This window comes from Aquila chrysaetos, chromosome 6 (genome assembly GCF_900496995.4).
Source record: "Aquila chrysaetos chrysaetos chromosome 6, bAquChr1.4, whole genome shotgun sequence".
NCBI classification, from domain to species: Eukaryota; Metazoa; Chordata; class Aves; order Accipitriformes; family Accipitridae; genus Aquila; species Aquila chrysaetos.
The window spans coordinates 7,563,277-7,580,130 of NC_044009.1; the positions used below are offsets into that span (position 1 = coordinate 7,563,277).

General features: G+C 42.8%; 1 protein-coding gene across 7 annotated transcripts in view; it reads left to right on the top strand.

Moving 5' to 3' along the window:
* UBR4 (ubiquitin protein ligase E3 component n-recognin 4) overlaps nucleotides 1–16,854 on the top strand; it is an 80,970-nt gene that overhangs the window by 30,750 nt on the left and 33,366 nt on the right. For 3 of the 7 annotated variants that reach the window (XM_041123999.1, XM_041124000.1, XM_030016566.2), the window contains exons 45-68: nucleotides 915–1,086; nucleotides 1,248–1,449; nucleotides 1,738–1,901; nucleotides 2,119–2,335; nucleotides 2,728–2,944; nucleotides 4,345–4,377; nucleotides 5,489–5,552; nucleotides 6,033–6,167; nucleotides 6,835–7,009; nucleotides 7,235–7,372; nucleotides 7,826–7,947; nucleotides 8,554–8,665; nucleotides 9,213–9,343; nucleotides 9,485–9,662; nucleotides 9,855–9,959; nucleotides 10,450–10,605; nucleotides 11,275–11,443; nucleotides 12,156–12,252; nucleotides 12,692–12,799; nucleotides 13,279–13,395; nucleotides 14,570–14,779; nucleotides 15,525–15,674; nucleotides 16,395–16,622; nucleotides 16,735–16,813. In XM_041123999.1, coding sequence (XP_040979933.1) covers nucleotides 915–1,086; nucleotides 1,248–1,449; nucleotides 1,738–1,901; nucleotides 2,119–2,335; nucleotides 2,728–2,944; nucleotides 4,345–4,377; nucleotides 5,489–5,552; nucleotides 6,033–6,167; nucleotides 6,835–7,009; nucleotides 7,235–7,372; nucleotides 7,826–7,947; nucleotides 8,554–8,665; nucleotides 9,213–9,343; nucleotides 9,485–9,662; nucleotides 9,855–9,959; nucleotides 10,450–10,605; nucleotides 11,275–11,443; nucleotides 12,156–12,252; nucleotides 12,692–12,799; nucleotides 13,279–13,395; nucleotides 14,570–14,779; nucleotides 15,525–15,674; nucleotides 16,395–16,622; nucleotides 16,735–16,813 — 3,479 coding nt within the window. The remainder of the gene's footprint in view (nucleotides 1–914; nucleotides 1,087–1,247; nucleotides 1,450–1,737; nucleotides 1,902–2,118; nucleotides 2,336–2,727; nucleotides 2,945–4,344; nucleotides 4,378–5,488; nucleotides 5,553–6,032; nucleotides 6,168–6,834; nucleotides 7,010–7,234; nucleotides 7,373–7,825; nucleotides 7,948–8,553; nucleotides 8,666–9,212; nucleotides 9,344–9,484; nucleotides 9,663–9,854; nucleotides 9,960–10,449; nucleotides 10,606–11,274; nucleotides 11,444–12,155; nucleotides 12,253–12,691; nucleotides 12,800–13,278; nucleotides 13,396–14,569; nucleotides 14,780–15,524; nucleotides 15,675–16,394; nucleotides 16,623–16,734; nucleotides 16,814–16,854) is intronic. The other 4 variants (XM_030016567.2, XM_030016568.2, XM_030016569.2 and 1 more) reach the window with 4 other exon arrangements.

Sequence of the window (16,854 nt, forward strand, 5' to 3'; positions counted from 1 at the left end):
GATTGCAGAATGATCTGAAACCAAAGCTAGCTGTTTCGGCAATGGGGCGCGTATGCATTTTTTTCTTCCCACTAGGATTTCACAGCAGTAAGGTGGCTTCGGAGCAGTCTTGCTGCACAGTGCAGAGCTGCTACTGGTGCAGCAGCTGGAACCGATGGGATTACCCACCCTCACGGAGGCTGCAGAGCAGGAAGCCTTTGTTTCCTTTCAGCACCAGTACTGCAGTGGACCTTGTGTGTTGTGCATATTAAGGCTTATTTTCAGGCTCCCTTGGGGGAAACCAATCTCTTATGCTATGAATGTGGCAAGAAAAAAGCTGTTCTGTCATCAGTTCTGACAAGCAGAGCTGGGCATTTCGGCCACACTAGCCTGACTCAAAGCCACTGCCGTGAGTAGCCTTTGTAGAAGGGTCAGGTTCCAAGAGCTCCCTAGCCCCAGTTGAGTTTGACTTAGTCTTTCTGCAGCGGGTTTTCTTTGGTTTGTTTGGTTTTTTTTTTTCAAGTGAGCAGTTGCACAGATTCTCCTGCATTGGCCTTTGCTTAGTGCTGCTGGGTGTGTTGAAACTGAAACTGTGCATCTGTTCAGATAAAAAGATAGCTGAAAGCCATTTTAAAATTACTCCCTTGGTTTTGGGCATAGAATGTTATTTTACTAATTAAGTGTCTTTCCTCGAGTTTTCAGGGCAGAGATCAGGGCTGTGAATTGGGATGCTTGTGCCTTCTGCCCACTCAAGTGACTGTCTCTGGTTTCTCATCTGTAAACTAGGCACTGATGTTCCTGGCTGTTCATTAATGCAGTGCTTTGAGTTCCTGCTGAGGACAAAGCTTTAACTGATTTGAACAGTGATGAATTTTGTGTTTTTTCGCTTGTGTTGCTTCTTAAATTTATGTCATTCTGCCCTTCATCTCTTGCAGTTCAAATGGTGGGAGTAAGACTTCACCAGCACTGTGTCAGTGGTCTGAGGTGATGAACCATCCTGGCTTGGTGTGCTGTGTTCAACAAACCACAGGTGTCCCACTGGTGGTGATGGTGAAGCCAGACACCTTTCTCATCCAGGAGATTAAAACCTTGCCAGCCAAAGCAAAGGTTAGTCATAGTTCCCTGTATTTTTGGCCCTTAAAATGTGGTTTCTTCTTGTTCCATCAACAAGATCTCTGGTCTTTGCAGCTTTTCTAATGCAAAGAGTTTGTTTCTTCAAGCAGCAGTTGCCACGTCCTTTCCTTGACTTGCATTGCTTGCCTCTGCAGATTCAGGACATGGTGGCCATCCGTCACACAGCCTGCAATGAGCAGCAGAGGACCACTATGATCCTCCTGTGCGAAGATGGCAGCCTGAGGATCTACATGGCCAACGTAGAGAATACCTCCTACTGGCTCCAGCCCTCTCTCCAGCCTAGCAGCGTCATCAGCATCATGAAGCCAGTTCGCAAGCGCAAGGCAGCTGCTATTAGTAAGGGACTTCTCACACATATCTTGTGCAAGGTAGCGGTGGGAAATGTAGATGCAAAGATTGATCAGCATCATACAGATGCTTAAGATGTTCACTTCTGACGGTTAACCTCAGGGCTAAGTACTGGCTAAGTCTGGGTAAAATGTTTCCATAGATCTATATAAAAATACATAGCTATCTGGCTCACACAGTCATTTCCAAAGGAGGCACGTTCATTCTGCAGCTTTTTTACCATAGCTTTGCCTGTTTAGGATGTATTTCGTCAAAAACATATCTCTTCCCTTTTAGCAACTCGCACATCCAGCCAAGTGAACTTCCCTATTGACTTCTTTGAACACAACCAGCAACTCACAGATGTCGAGTTTGGAGGCAATGACCTGCTGCAGGTTTACAATGCTCAGCAGATAAAGCACCGGCTCAATTCCACTGGCATGTATGTGGCCAACACAAAGGTAAATGGGGCAGTTTGGGGATTCTGTTGGGCTTCTAGGTGATGTTATTGTCTGGATGATAGCATGCCTTTTCTTAGAAGACTGCTTTGTTCCAATGACCCTGTACAAATCCTGTGATAGTGCTAGGTAAACAGTGGAGGCACCTGTGTACAGACTTCATTAGCTTAGGAGTGAATTTTTGACTTCACCTTTCTGAGCTGTGATTTGTCGTCTGCAGCCTGGGGGTTTCACCATCGAAGTGACGAACAATAACAGCACGATGGTGATGACAGGCATGCGGATCCAGATTGGCACACAAGCAATAGAGCGAGCGCCCTCGTACTTGGAGATCTTTGGCCGCACAATGCAGCTGAACATGACCAGGGCTCGTTGGTTTGACTTCCCTTTCACTCGCGAGGAAGCCTTGCAGGCTGACAAAAAACTAACCATCTTCAGTAAGTCTTTATTAATTGTTTGCTTTGACTACCTGTTGGTTTTCCTTGGGTTGAAGCTACTGTGCTTCCCCTCATAGTAGAGAGGGTTTCCACAATCTGTTCGTTTGACCCAACTACAGAAACAGCTTGAGGGGCAGATCCTGAACATTTAATAACTTTATTTATGGCCCAGTTTCTTGCTGCAGTGGATGAATGTGCAATAGGTCAGCTCAATAATTTTGTGTTGAGGTAATAGAGAAGGAAAGTAGCTTTGAAAAGGAGATGAAACTGTCAGAGTGGCTGTATATTAATGACGCAGTGTAATCGCTATTCTGACGCTATGAGGCTATGCTTGTTTGTATTCAAAAGAAACTGTTTTGTTAGTTTTTAAGAAATTTCTCTCATTGCTGCAGTTGGGGCTTCTGTGGATCCTGCTGGAGTCACAATGATGGATTCCATAAAAATTTATGGCAAAACCAAGGAGCAGTTTGGATGGCCTGATGAGCCTCCCGAGGATTTCCCATCTGCTTCAGTGAGCAATGTTTGTCCCCCAAACCTGAATCAAGGGAATGGTACTGGAGACACGGAGTCGGCTACCCCTGCTGCTGCCAGTGGGACTGTCCTGGAGAGGTATTTCTGCAGTCTTTCTTTTATTTCTCCTTGAAAATGGGTAGTTGCTGTAGAGGGGACCTAGGTACACTTGTGTGCCTTTCTTATCTGGGAGAACTAAAGCGAGTTAGCGAGTTGTTCTCACTGCCATATAAAACAACTGAAAAGTCAATGACTATCTTCTAAGGAGGGCTGTGCGCTCACTCTTGATTTATCTGGTGGAGTAGATGGATAGATCTGTGTGCGTGCTTTGTGTTGCTAAGTTCATTTGTTACAGCAGTCTTGAAGAGCTAAAAGAGATTTCTGCCTTCTTGGTACATTTTCTCATTTTAAGCTGGCCCTTTTTCATTCTCTAGATCTCGCTAAGGTTAGCCCTCTCTGAAGTTAAGTTCAGTTTTGAGGAGGGCTTTGTGTGTGACCTTGCTTTAGGCTACTGATTCCCACCAACTTATCTTGTAGCCTGTATGTCTCAGGCTTAACTACTGTGGTGGAGAAAGTGTTGGGTTTTTTCCCCTCCATATACCTATTGAGAGTCAAACCACAAGGGTGAGCTGGGCATATATTTAGCAGAAGAAAGAGACTTTTTTGTTTGTTTGTTGTTGTTATATCCACCCCATTTTTTTTTTCTCTGAGCTCATACAGTCTGTACCATAAGATTTGTAGAAAGCCTGGAAAGCTAGCAAGGGTAGGAGGGAAACAGATTGAAGAGGAACTAGCACTGCTGAAAAATAAGCATTGTAAGGGATAGGCTGCTTGACTGCGAGTAAGTGATGGTTAATTTTGTCTTACTGAAATTCTCAGGGAAAGGTTCAGGGCTTGAAGTGGCAGTTATGTCCAGTTGAAGGACCTGTTTGGCCATCCTTTAATATTTTTTCTAATAGTTCATGGGATATTTTTCTGTGTTTATTTTCTCTTTTCTTCCCTCCTCCGCTGTGACATCTCCACAAGATGTCCCTCTCTGCACAGACATGCTTTCTGGTTTTCCAAAGCAGTGGGATTATATTCTAAAAACTCGGAACCAAAAAAATTACTCTTTTTATTTTTACTTACGTGTTACAGAATGCAGCATGGTTACCTTATAAAGGGCCTCTTGAGTAGGAACAACTAATGGCAGGCAAGAGGCAGCTTTCCTATCAGAAGTTTAGTGTCTGCACTTCAAATTTAACCTTCACTGGTGCTTTAAGCAGTGTGCTTGGCTTCTCTGTGCTAGGTGGCCTGGATCTCCTTTGTTTGTTTTGCTATTAGGCAAGTGTCTGCTGCCCAGATAGAAAGAACCGTGCTTAGATTTACTGTATATAGTGCTCTCCCGGCTTCTGATTTCCCCATTTAATTTGCCTTTTGCTTAGAATGTGTTCTAGGGAGTTTTTCTGTGAGCTTTACACATTTTTATTTTTTTTTCCTTTTTCTTTGCTCCCCCAAAGTTCTGAAACTGAGTCCCTAACCACCCTGGACCGGTTAGTATGCCATCCTTTTCTCTGCACGAATGAGTGTGTGTCAGAGAGACAGAACACATGATGTGGCTTTTGTTGACTGTTTTTTTTTTTGTTTTCCAAGTGACATTTGCTTCTTTACATTCTGGTCATTGCATGGCAGATGGTTTAGCAAAATGTAAAGTTGAGGTGGTTTGCAGATTTTTGCCGTATACAGCATAACTGTTGCTTGTTTGACAGACTCCTCTTATCCCACTTATGTTCCCCTGCTAGCTTTATGGAGGGTGGCTGCGGGTAGAGAAATGTAATGTTATTTATCACCACCAGACCAGACAATTGTTGTTTCTTCTACCTCGTATCCCATCCTACACTGTTATTTCTCCTCTTAATGCTATCTCTTCCCTCCTTTTTCCTGTATTCTTGCACTCCTCCTTCTGGTGTGTCAGATGGCATTTCAGGTAGTTCTACCGTGAGGCATGAAGTGGTGCTGCAGGGGAGATTCAGCACTTTGCTGCAAGTTGTAAATAAGGTTTTTCCCTTGGGGCAAGTATTTTACTAGCCTGCCTTACTGCTGTCAAAAGTTCGGACCTCAGCATCTCTCACTTGGGTCATACCCAGTGTTCCAAGTTAAATTTTCCTCTGGAATATTTTGCGCTGAAACTCCAAATTGGAAAGAGCAACCTGTGTGAAAATAGCAAGCGAGTAGAATCTTGCTCCCTTAGAAAAGTCGGTTACGCTTTTTCCCATGTGTCATACCAACCCTTGATCTGCAGTCATATGTACGTCTGTGGGCCATGGTGAATTGGTACTGTCAAGACAATCCAAGTTATCCCTGCTGCAGGCTGCGTAAGGAAATGTTTTATCCTCTTTGGTAGAGAAAAGCCCCTGTCTTTCAGCTGTGGATTATTAAAGCAGTCCTAAGTTTGTCTGTGAGCGTGAGCCAGGTTTAACTCTGGTCTGTAACACAATGAAATGATATGCATGGTGCCTGTGGCAGGTTTTATCATGCTTTGATTTTGTACTTGGCATTCGTTAGCTGTCTCTGAGCTACTCATGACTGTAGCCCGCATAAAGCAAAGTGCTAAGGAGAGAGAAGGGTTGCTGTACTCAAGCCTGCTTTCCTTTCTCCCTTCAGGCTAGTAGTGAGTTCTTTAGAAGCGCTGGAAAGCTGCTTTGCTGTAGGACCAGTCAACGAGAAGGCAAGTAACTTTCTGAATACATTCTTGAGCTTTCAGAGATGGGGGAGGAGGGGCAAGATCAGCAGCACCTCCTGCAGCCCTGGGGGCCTGATACGGAAGAGAGCCGCATCCGTTTTGCTCAGAGCACTGATCTGAAAGTTGACTTAGCGAAAAGCATTTGAAACTAGTTTAGAATGACAATTGGCATTTGCATTTATCGCTGGTGGGATTTTTGTGCTGTAGAGTGACCTCGTTTACAAAAACAGCAGGGTAGAAGCCCATAAATCTCAAAAGGACTTTTCTTGTGTAGACATGTGAAATGTTCCTTAAATGTCAAATAATAAATTGAGGAGGCTATCAAAACTGTATTGAAGGAAGGCAGAAACTTGTATGCACAGTGCAAGGAGGGGAGGGAGCTGCAGGCACGCTGAGAAATCCGACTCGTGCATCACCTTAATGGTAAATGTACTGAAGAATGTTTTTGTCTGTTCTTGGGAGCAGGAGAAGAATAAGGTGGCAGCTCAGGAACTGGCTACTATGCTGCTGTCCATGCCAGCTCCTTCCAGTGTCCAGCAGCAAACCAAGAGCCTCTTGGCTAGCTTGCACACCAGCCGCTCAGCATACCATAACCACAAGGTAACATGGTACAAAGATTTCAATGTCTCCTGTAACTTGCCAGTTTATGGTTGAGGTGCAACACACACCCAGAAAGCCGTTCCTCCATGCAGCGTAAACCTGCTGGCTAATTTTCCTTTAGCTCCTGCTGCCTGCCTTGTTGGCTTTTGTGTTTCACCAGAACTTCACTACTTAAAATGCTTTTTGAAGGTTTTGATGGGAAATAATGTCAGTTAATCTAGAGAAATCAGGATCTCGAAACACATGAAGTTTGTTTGCAGACAGTGTCCATAGCTCTGGTTTCCGTTTCCACAGGCATCTGGTTTAGGGTGATAGAAGAATACTAGGGTAAGTAGTGGCTAGACTATGTGCTAACATAATTGCAGTAAATGCACAGATGCCTGCAGATACCCTTGCTAACCACTTGAATGATTATGTTTATACACTGGTCTTCCCATCCGCATTTAAGCCTGAGGGGAAGCAAATGTGAAAATCAATTCTCGAGCCACATTTCTTTTGTTACAGGGTGACTTTTTAATATTAGTTGTCCTTCCTAGATGACATTGGCCAAGAATTAAAGGAGCGAGTGCCGGATTTCCCCAGGATCTGCCCTGCAGTTGTACTTCAGTTGCTTTGTTGTGCTGCTGTCTGTTGTTTTTCTTTGCCTATGTTATCTTTCACTTTACAGGATCAAGCATTGCTAAGTAAAGCCATTCAGTATTTGAGTTCCTCAACGAAAGAAGGAAAGGACCTTGATCCTGAAGTATTTCAGAGGCTGGTCATCACTGCTCGATCCATTGCTATTATGAGACCCAACAATCTCGTCCACTATACAGAATCAAAGCTGCCACAGTTGGAAACAGGTAGATAAGTCTGTAATTTTCCTTAAGTGATAATTGAAGATGTCTTGGGGTATCTGGTTCAGTGTGACAGGGACTGTATTTGACACATTTGTTAGGCGTGCAATACTCCTTGTAATGAGGACATCGGAGCCTCTAACAAAAGCCATTTCAAATAAACATGGTGTTTCCCTGCTTGTTAATGCTTTCCCCTGCACATATCTGACAACTGTGGTTTAATCTGTACAGAGAGTGAAGACGGGCAAGAGGCCCAGAAACACGCTGAAGGAGATGGCTGCACTTTTATTACCCAGCTGGTTAACCACTTCTGGAAGCTACATGCATCAAAACCCAAAAACGCCTTCCTTGCCCCTGCCTGCCTGCCAGGTATGCTAGCTCTTCATTTGCTTTTGTCAAGCTCGTGTATTTTGAAGGATCCTATTTTAAGCTTGTAAACAGAGAAAATTAGTTGTTCCAAACTAGGCTTAAGATGCTAATGATGCAATGCATGCTTTCTAAGGTATATCTGCAAATTCTGCTCTAATGCTTTTGTTTGGAAGTATGTGTATTGTGCTAGTAAAAGGGGACTGATGATTGATTTACACACATTTGGCTGCATGGATGGTGTTAGAGGATATTCAGTGGTGCTGGTATGTGGCATGCACATTAGACAGACAAGACTGGTGTGTAAGCTCATTTTGGATTGAAACTTCAAATATATTTGTGGTGCTAACATTCTGCCTTGAATTCTGCAAATAAAAGATGCTTCCTGCAGTGTCTCACTCTATGTGCTGAAATGGAAAGATAGTCGATTACAGTCCTACTTTTATTCCTCCTTAGGTCTCACTCACGTTGAAGCCACTGTCAATGCTTTGGTGGATATTATCCATGGATACTGCACATGTGAATTGGATTGTATCCATACAGCATCCAAGATCTACATGCAGATGTTACTTTGCCCGGTACGTAATCTTGCTCTGCTCTGCTTCAGCCTCTAACACTGCGCCAGGGGAGGTTTAGATTGGATATTAGGAAAAATTTCTTCACTGAAAGGGTTGTCAAGCACTGGAGCAGGCTGCCCAGGGAAGTGGTTGAGTCACCATCCCCAGAGGGGGGATGTGTAGATGTGGCGCTTAGGGACACGGTTTAGTGGTGGGCTTGGCAGTGTTAGCTTTATGGTTGGACTGGATGATCTTAAAGGTCTTTTCCAACCTAAATGATTCCTGATTCTATAATACGAAGAGAATTAAATACAGGTGGAATGATAATACATAGTACAGGTGCAAAATAGAGGCATGCAGCCAAAACCCCACAGCCGGAAGTGAATGAAGGAGAAATTTCTCTCTCCTTGTGTTTTAGTAATGTTTGTCATGTGCTGCCTGTGGAATGATAAGTATTGCTTTATGGCTGTTGGAGGAAACAGTGAGTTTAGAAGTTAGGCAGTGACATATGTCTTATATGAATCATGACTAACAGAGTCGTTAAGTGCACTTTTAGCTATCTTTCCAAATACTGTGAATAAGCACTTAAAGCTTAAGAAGTTTAATGATTAACTATTAACCCTCTAGGATCCTGCAGTGAGCTTTTCTTGCAAACAAGCTTTGATCAGAGTGCTGAGACCAAGAAACAAGCGGAGACATGTCACCTTGCCATCCTCCCCTCGGAGCAATACTCCTATGGGTATGCAAGTTCCATTCATCTTTGCCTTTAAATGAGCACGACCTACTTCATTTGTCAGAAAAGACAATAAAATAGTCTTATACATAGAGACTAAAAAAGGCTAAAACCAGTCTTTCTCCTTTCTTTTGCTCTCTCTTGCCCCCTATAAAACCTGGTTTTGGTTTGTTTTTTAATAAACATTCCCCTTTTCTTTGATATTCTGGGATTCAAACAGGAGATGAGATCTCTCTGAGATATTCGTCTTGCAGTGATAGGGAAATCTGATTATTTTATCTAGGGCGTAGTAATCCAGACTGTCTTAGTATTTCTGTGCATATTTTCAAGTCCTTATAAATCAGTCATAAAGATGTGTGCAGACCAAAATTACAGTATCAGATCTCCATCCAAGAGACACTTTTTAGCATTGACATGAATTGTAATTGTCATGGAATCTATTAGTGACTTGGGGTAAACTGACGATAGCTTAGGGTTTTTTCCAGCATTAATTACCTTGTTCGTGATGATGTGAGGAAAGAGTGCATTTGTGAATTAATCCTTTGTAACTCAGGAGATAAGGATGATGATGATGATGATGACGCGGAAGACAAGCTGCAGAGTTCTGGGATAGCAAATGGCGAGCATATCCGACAAGAAAGCCAGGAGCAAAGCGAAGTTGATCATGGGGACTTCGAGATGGTGGTAAGTCCAGAGTGCTTCTCTTTGGAGCCTTTTAAGTATGTTAGGTATTTGAGTTTAATTTGGTTATGATGAATCAGTTTGTAGTGCTCCATTAGCTGGTGGCAGTTTGGTGAAAGCTCTCACTGTGTTTTCTCTCCGTAGTCCGAATCTATGGTTCTGGAGACTTCTGAAAATGTGAATAATGGGAACCCTTCTCCCTTGGAGGCTCTTCTGGCTGGAGCAGAGGGATTCCCTCCTATGCTGGATATTCCTCCAGATGCAGATGATGAAACAATGGTGGAATTGGCTATTGCCCTGAGCCTGCAACAAGATCAGCAAGGTAAGATGTGGGCATTATTGGCAGTCAAAAAGGTAAACGGAATATGAGGAAACTGGGAAAGAAGCAAAGCAGAAGCTGTTGATTTCACCACCAACAAAGCAAAGATAATAGAACTATGACATGTACAGAGAATGCCAGAGTTAACATAATTCTCTCATAGAAAGATACTGATAATTTGTTTTCTTCTTGCAGGGAGCAGCAGTAGTGCACTTGGACTTCAGAGCTTAGGACTGTCTGGCCAAGCACCCAGCTCTTCTTCTCTTGATGCTGGAACGCTCTCAGATACAACAGCATCAGGTAACTGTTCACTGCAAGGAATCAAGCTTTTTTGATTTTGACCTAAATAATGACTTAAAATTTGTTTGTAAATACGGTTTTGAAGAACCAGTTACTATTATTGGCTTCATGTATTTTTGATAGTGTATTTATGGCCTTTTCCTGCTTTGATGGACTTTCACTGTAGGCTTCTGAGGAATTTATTTCCTCTCCTTAAAATAAAGCAGACAAAATAAACCATATACTGTATTTCCTTTGCATTTATAAACAACCAGACATTGTTCTTCAAGTAACTTGCATGACTGTCTATTTGATGAGAAGGTTTCCTTCTCAGGGTATCTCTCCTCCACTGCTTTTAGCAGGCTTAAATGTACTGATGAACACTTCTAAGTTCCCTTTTGATTTGTAGTTGAAAATTGACACAAAACCAAAGACAAATATTCATGGTTTTTCTTTCGTAGCATGTGCGTCTTTTGAAGTTATATCAAGGCAGTGTTTTTACTTGTAACAGCTCTCTTTATTCTCTTAGCTCCAGCGTCTGATGATGAAGGCAGCACAGCTGCAACAGATGGCTCAACTCTTCGGACTTCACCTGCAGACCATGGTGGGAGCGTGGGCTCTGAGAGTGGTGGCAGTGCGGTGGACTCCGTAGCTGGTGAGCACAGTGGTAAGTATCTCTTGCTGCACCAGTGTCTGTGCATCTGTTTTCTACTGTAATAGGACTTTACCAGAATGAGAGGGGGTGGGTAATCCCTGGCAAAGAATAAATCTCAGTTCCAAATAGATGGTGCCATGCATCATTTTATGGTTACTGCCAAAGTGCCATACAGACTGAATATTTGCTTGCTTTTTGTAGTTCTCTAGAAGTGTGGAATCTGCAGTGGTTTTTGCTGGCCCGTAATAAGAGAATGCAGCAGCCTAGAGCAAGACTGAAAGAATTCACTATACTGCTGGATAAGTTTGGATGGGACAGAATTAATTTCTCTCTTTTTTGCTTGGGACTGATACCTAGGTAGAACAATCACGAACTTTTATAAAAAAAATTATGTCCACGCTGCCCATCTATGCCTCTTCTGACTCGGTTTAAACTACTGCTGTGGAACCAATTCAATTTGGGCCATGAAGATGAGGCTGGCAGACGAAAGAATGCTAGGGGTGTTAAGTTGCATCTGTAGAAATGACTCTCTGCTAGCTTTATGAAGATAACCAAAGACACTGTCTCCTTAGAACCATCATTCCAAAGTATAGTTCAGCTGCATTGGTTGCTGTGAAGCACGCAAGATTCATGTTAAATTGTGCTGACATTGTCTTTCCCTTTGTTATTTTTCTTTTTCAGTGTCTGGTCGTAGTAGTGCCTATGGGGACACGACAGCCGAGGGCCACCCTGCTGGACCAGGCAGCGTCAGCTCAAGCACAGGCGCTATCAGCACTACCACAGGCCAGCAAGAGGGCGATGGTTCAGAAGGGGAAGGGGAGGCAGAGGGAGACGTCCACACCAGCAACAGGCAAGGGGCTTTGTTTTCCTCTTCAAGAATAGCACATCTGGTCTGCAGTGTGATTGTTTATAGAGGAGTGGACTGTAGGTGCTGAAATTCATGGAGTGTGATTTGTGACTCTGTTGGATAGTAAAAATCAAAAGTCAGAAACATAGAATAGAGCAAACTGCCATTGCAAAATGCCTTCCTCTGTGCATTCACCATATAACGTGTTACACATACCTAGTGTGTGTCCCACAAAACTGCTGCCTGCATGAGTCTAGCAAACAGAGGAATCACCAAAATCTACAGCTTGGGAGCTTGTGAAATTCAGTGTTAGTAAAAAAGTATGTGCAAGAGTGCTAAGCACTTTGGGAAAGATCTGCAGTTTTTCATTCTGTGGGAACAGATGCTCGGTCATTTTTACAGTGCAGTTTGGAACTGTTTTGTAGTATCTGTTTCTAGACAGTTGAATTCTGCAGGTGGTCATGCTAGGCAGTGTAGTTCTGAAGTGAATAACTACGTCCATTGTCAGAGTTGCTCTGCATCTTTGACATCACTTGACTGTGAAGTCTGAGGGAGTCCACTCCTGTTGGTGTGGATTTGATGACCTTAGGGTTTCCTCATGCTCTGAACTTCTGTGGTAAATTGCAGTGCTCCGTTGGTGATCCTGCTGGGTCTCATATTTCTTGTGATGTGTCTGAAGTGCTTTGTGTCTGATTCCTGGCTTCTGACTTCCCAGGCTGCACATGGTCCGACTGATGTTGCTGGAGAGGCTGCTGCAAAACTTACCTCAGCTGAGGAATGTTGGAGGAGTCCGGGCCATTCCTTACATGCAGGTAAGTGAGGAGGGCTTGGAAGTTAAGCCTTAATCAAACACTTAATCACTGCTACTACTACTGCTGGGTTTCTGTTTGCACATGCTTTTCCCTTCCTCTGTGACTGCATAGTCACGGGGTGTGAGTCCATCTCTAAAGCGTTCAATCTGTTGCACAGCATTCCTTACCCATAGATTTTTGCTAGACTTGTACCCTTTCTCAGTGTGGCGTTACAGCTGGCTGATGAGCCTAAGGGCTAAAATCCTTGAACTACATATTTGGAAGGGTCTTTTTGGGTTTATACTGAATGTTCATATTAGAGTGTGATGGCGCAGGCAGAATTTGGGAACGAACATAGATTAATCAAGATAAAATCTGCAATGTTTTGTGAAAGATGATCTGTATTTATCTTGAAAACATGGAACCTGCCTTCTGTTAATTCTCTGACTTCTATTCCCAGGTTATTCTGATGCTCACAACAGACCTAGATGGAGATGATGAGAAAGATAAGGGAGCTTTAGATAACCTTCTGTCCCAGCTGATTGCAGAACTGTGCATGGACAAAAAGGTAAGCTTCAGTATGTGCACACACTCTCGATTTGCTCCTTCTAGACAGGGTTTCTTTCCATGGAGGAATTAGATGCATGGGAGTTATAGACACACATTGCTGTATGGATGTGTTCAGGCAGTTTATTTCTCTTGGCTCACTTCACATAAAGTAGAAAATGACATGAGTGTAACTCTCACTGTTTCCTGGTTCTGGCATCCACAAGTGAGCATGAAAATTTGTTTCGCTTGGATTAAACTCTTAAAACAGACATGATCAGTAATGCATAATTGACATATATAGCTTTTCATTTGTGTAATACTGTTCTCTGGCACCCAGGCCACTGTCTACCCTTATATTGAGGAATTTGTGCTGCTTTTTTAGTATTACTGCTTGAGCTTAAATTAGAAATGCTTTATGAGGATCAGAGCACTGAAATTTAGATGCTTAGGACATTGTGCTCAGCTCTGTAAGTAAGCAAGCAAGCTCTCTTCTTGCAGGATGTGTCTAAGAAAAATGAACGTTCTCCTGTGAATGAAGTGCACTTGGTGGTAATGAGGCTGCTTAGTGTGTTCATGTCCAGAACTAAGTCTGGATCCAAGTCTTCCATTTGTGAGGTACATTCTTCAAATTGCTTTGTCAGGGGCATGATGTGGTTGGGGGGCTTTTGTTCATCAAAGGTGGCCTAAAAGCTGCTAACTGAAATAGCTGGTGTAAAACTGAAAAAGAGTTCAAAGTGCTTTGGAAAAATTTATGAGGAATCTGTAACGTTACTTGACTCTTGTGAAAAAAGATCTTTGCTGAAACTCAGAATGGAGGAAACCGACATGTAAAGACAACCGGATTCACTTGTTTTGTGCGTAGTTTCTGACTGAGCTAAGGGCAGCACATTAATGATGTTATTTAAAACAGTCTAGCAGATTTTTTCCTTGCATCTTACTGGTGCTGAAGGGGTTAAAGAGGATTTGTAATGTGATTATTGGAAAGCAATATGCTGCTGTGTCAACGTAAAAGTCGCTAAGAGGATTCCTTAGATATTTGTTGCTAAAAGGTACAGTAATAAGGCATAAAAAGCAGTATGTGTGGTGGGAAGGAGATTAATAAAAAAGCATAGAGGTTAAAAAATTTAGTCTGAACTGCATCAAATTTTAATGAGCTTATGAGCTGTGGGGTTTGTTTGGATTTACAGGGCTGCTTTAATAGTTTTATTTACAGTAGCTTTTTCTCCAGCCTTTGTTATTCACTTGAGCTTCCCACAGAAATCAAAGCTCATCGTCTTGCAGAATGCAGGTGGAGCAATACCTGGGTGGAGCAGAGGCTCTGAGCGGCATCTGCAACAGGGACTCTTTCTCTACCAGAATTCATGCCCAGCTGGCCAAATCCCAGATAAACAAACAGAAATCCCAACTTTAAAAAAAAAAAAAAAAAAAAAAAAAAAAAAAAGAGGGGAAAAGAAAAAAAGCCCTAGTTGTCTAATCCATAGCAGAGTGGCCTCTGGCACATGTGTCGAGGGGAGATTAGACTTAAGAGGAGATTTTATTTGTTTTCCTTTACTAAGCGCTTGTTCAAAAGAGTCTCTGTAAATATTTGAGTTGCTTTTCATAAACACAAAAAACCAAAAACCCCAACCTCAAACAAACCCCAAACTTAAAAGCTGCCTGTAAAGTTTCATAAAAACCTGCTCTCTTATCCATTGTGTCAGCAACTGCTGTCTGATTCTCACAGCTTCCCTTGCTCTTCTGACACAGTGGTTCTCAGGTGCTTTAGTAATCCTTCTCTTCTTTGTTTCAGTCTTCCTCCCTCATCTCTAGTGCCACTGCTGCTGCATTGTTGAGCTCTGGTGCTGTTGACTACTGTCTGCATGTGCTGAAGTCTTTGCTGGAGTACTGGAAAAGCCAGCAGAATGACGAGGAGCCTGTAGCCACCAGCCAGCTCCTGAAACCTCACACTACTTCTTCTCCACCTGACATGAGCCCTTTTTTCCTCCGTCAGTATGTGAAGGTGAGTCCTACCCTATGCTGTTAGCTTTACATGACCTGCATTAAAAGGCTGCTGCGCAGAAGCAAGTAAAAGCATCCTTACAGAACTGGTTTTCCCTCAGTAGTACAATTAAAATCCGTTCCCTTAGCGCATAGTTAGAACTAGGGTTGCTCCGAGTTCTCTCAGAGCAGCCCAGCTCACTGTATCTATCGATGCACTCTTAAACCAGGCAGTTCTTTGGAGCTGCTGTCACTGTTTCTGGTTGAAGTGTTAATCTTCCTGAAGGGAAGCTACTCCATTGCATGACTCCTTTTGCTTGGCAGGCAGAATTTCTGAACCAACGCTACTTACTGTGGCGAGGAAGCCTAGCAGTTGATGGGGATTTCCACACTAAATCCCAGACTTGTTCAACCACCATCTAGTGCCTTTATGCTAAGATGCTGCTGGGGAGCGGTGGCTTTAATACATGTACAGGTGCAGTGAAAAAAGCCTAGTTAAATGTAAGAATGTCTCCTAAGTTGAAAGCTCCTATGTTAAAACACCTTATTACTACAGACTAGCCTACTGCATCCTAATAGTTGCATCTAAAGTCCTCATGCAGGTTTGGTGGCTTGTTTTTATTTATCAGCTGGAAGCATTTCTTCTGGCTGCAAAGGTGCAGAAAAGCTTTGTATTTAGAAAATCAGTAAATGTACCCTGTAGCTTGTCATGACACCACACTGGGAGTGTTTGATGCCAGAGCCTGATTGATTGCTCTTGCTTTCAGGGTCATGCTGCAGATGTTTTTGAGGCCTACACGCAGCTCCTGACAGAGATGGTACTGCGGCTGCCCTATCAGATCAAGAAGATTGCAGATACAAACTCCCGCATCCCACCTCCCATCTTTGATCACTCCTGGTTCTACTTTTTGTCTGAGGTAAGTGAGAACGTGATGCACCTACAGATTTTAACAAAAAAATTCCAGTAATATTACCTTTCATGGGAGAGATGAGCTTTTGCAGAACCGATCTCAGATCCATCTCTGTTTTTTAATCCCCATTGAAAGAAGGTGAACTGTTGGCTCTGCTTTATTCCTGTTGAACAGGAGTCTATAGGAAAGCATATGTGAAAAATAAGATTGGTATTATTTCCTGTAATTCAATGTTTGCTGCCAGGAAACTCGAATAGAAAACCTTCTCTGAGATGGTAGAATGTAACATCGTACTTGGCTGTTGGTGCTTAACTTAGTCCTTAGAAAAGAAATCAGTAAGATATTTGGAGTATATCTTTTCAGTTCCTTTGGTTGTATAGCTTCCTACTTGAGATAACAAGTTATCTTAGATTTGCACAAGTATGGGGTAGGATTTCTTAATTAGGCTTGACTAGCTTTTTATTTGAGGTCACAGATGACAAAGAATGGTTTTCGGAGGCAGTTTCACAATTGCACAGCTCAGGATGCTGCAGTATTGCTGTGCAGTGTTTCTTCTGCCTGTGACTTACTTTTACAGGTGACTTTACAGTACCTTAAAGCTGACAGATTCGTGAATGCATCTCCCATATCTTTTCTTTTTGTAGGAAAACATGTCATATTTGTGTTGGGACAGGTTGCCTAGTGGTGAGTTCACAGTACTGATGTTGTAGGCTTTTCTTTGTCTAGTACCTGATGATCCAGCAGACTCCATTTGTGCGCCGCCAAGTCCGCAAGCTTTTGCTCTTTATCTGTGGATCAAAGGATAAATACCGCCAGCTCAGAGACCTTCACACGTTGGACTCTCATGTTCGTGGAATCAAAAAGCTCCTAGAAGAGCAAGGCATTTTCCTTCGTGCCAGTGTGGTCACAGCAAGCTCAGGCTCTGCCCTGCAGTACGATACGTTGATTAGCTTGGTAAGGAAAAGTGTGCCACAGTACTAGGAAAAAGTGTACGTTGCATTTATGTAAGATGTCAGTAATAGAAATACTGACATGGTGTTTAATCCTGTCCCATTGTGCCTTTCAGATGGAACATTTAAAGGCTTGTGCAGAGATTGCCACACAGCGAACAGTAAACTGGCAGAAATTCTGCATTAAAGATGACTGTGAGTTTGGGAAGGAGCAGAGGGGATGCATTATGTGTCTT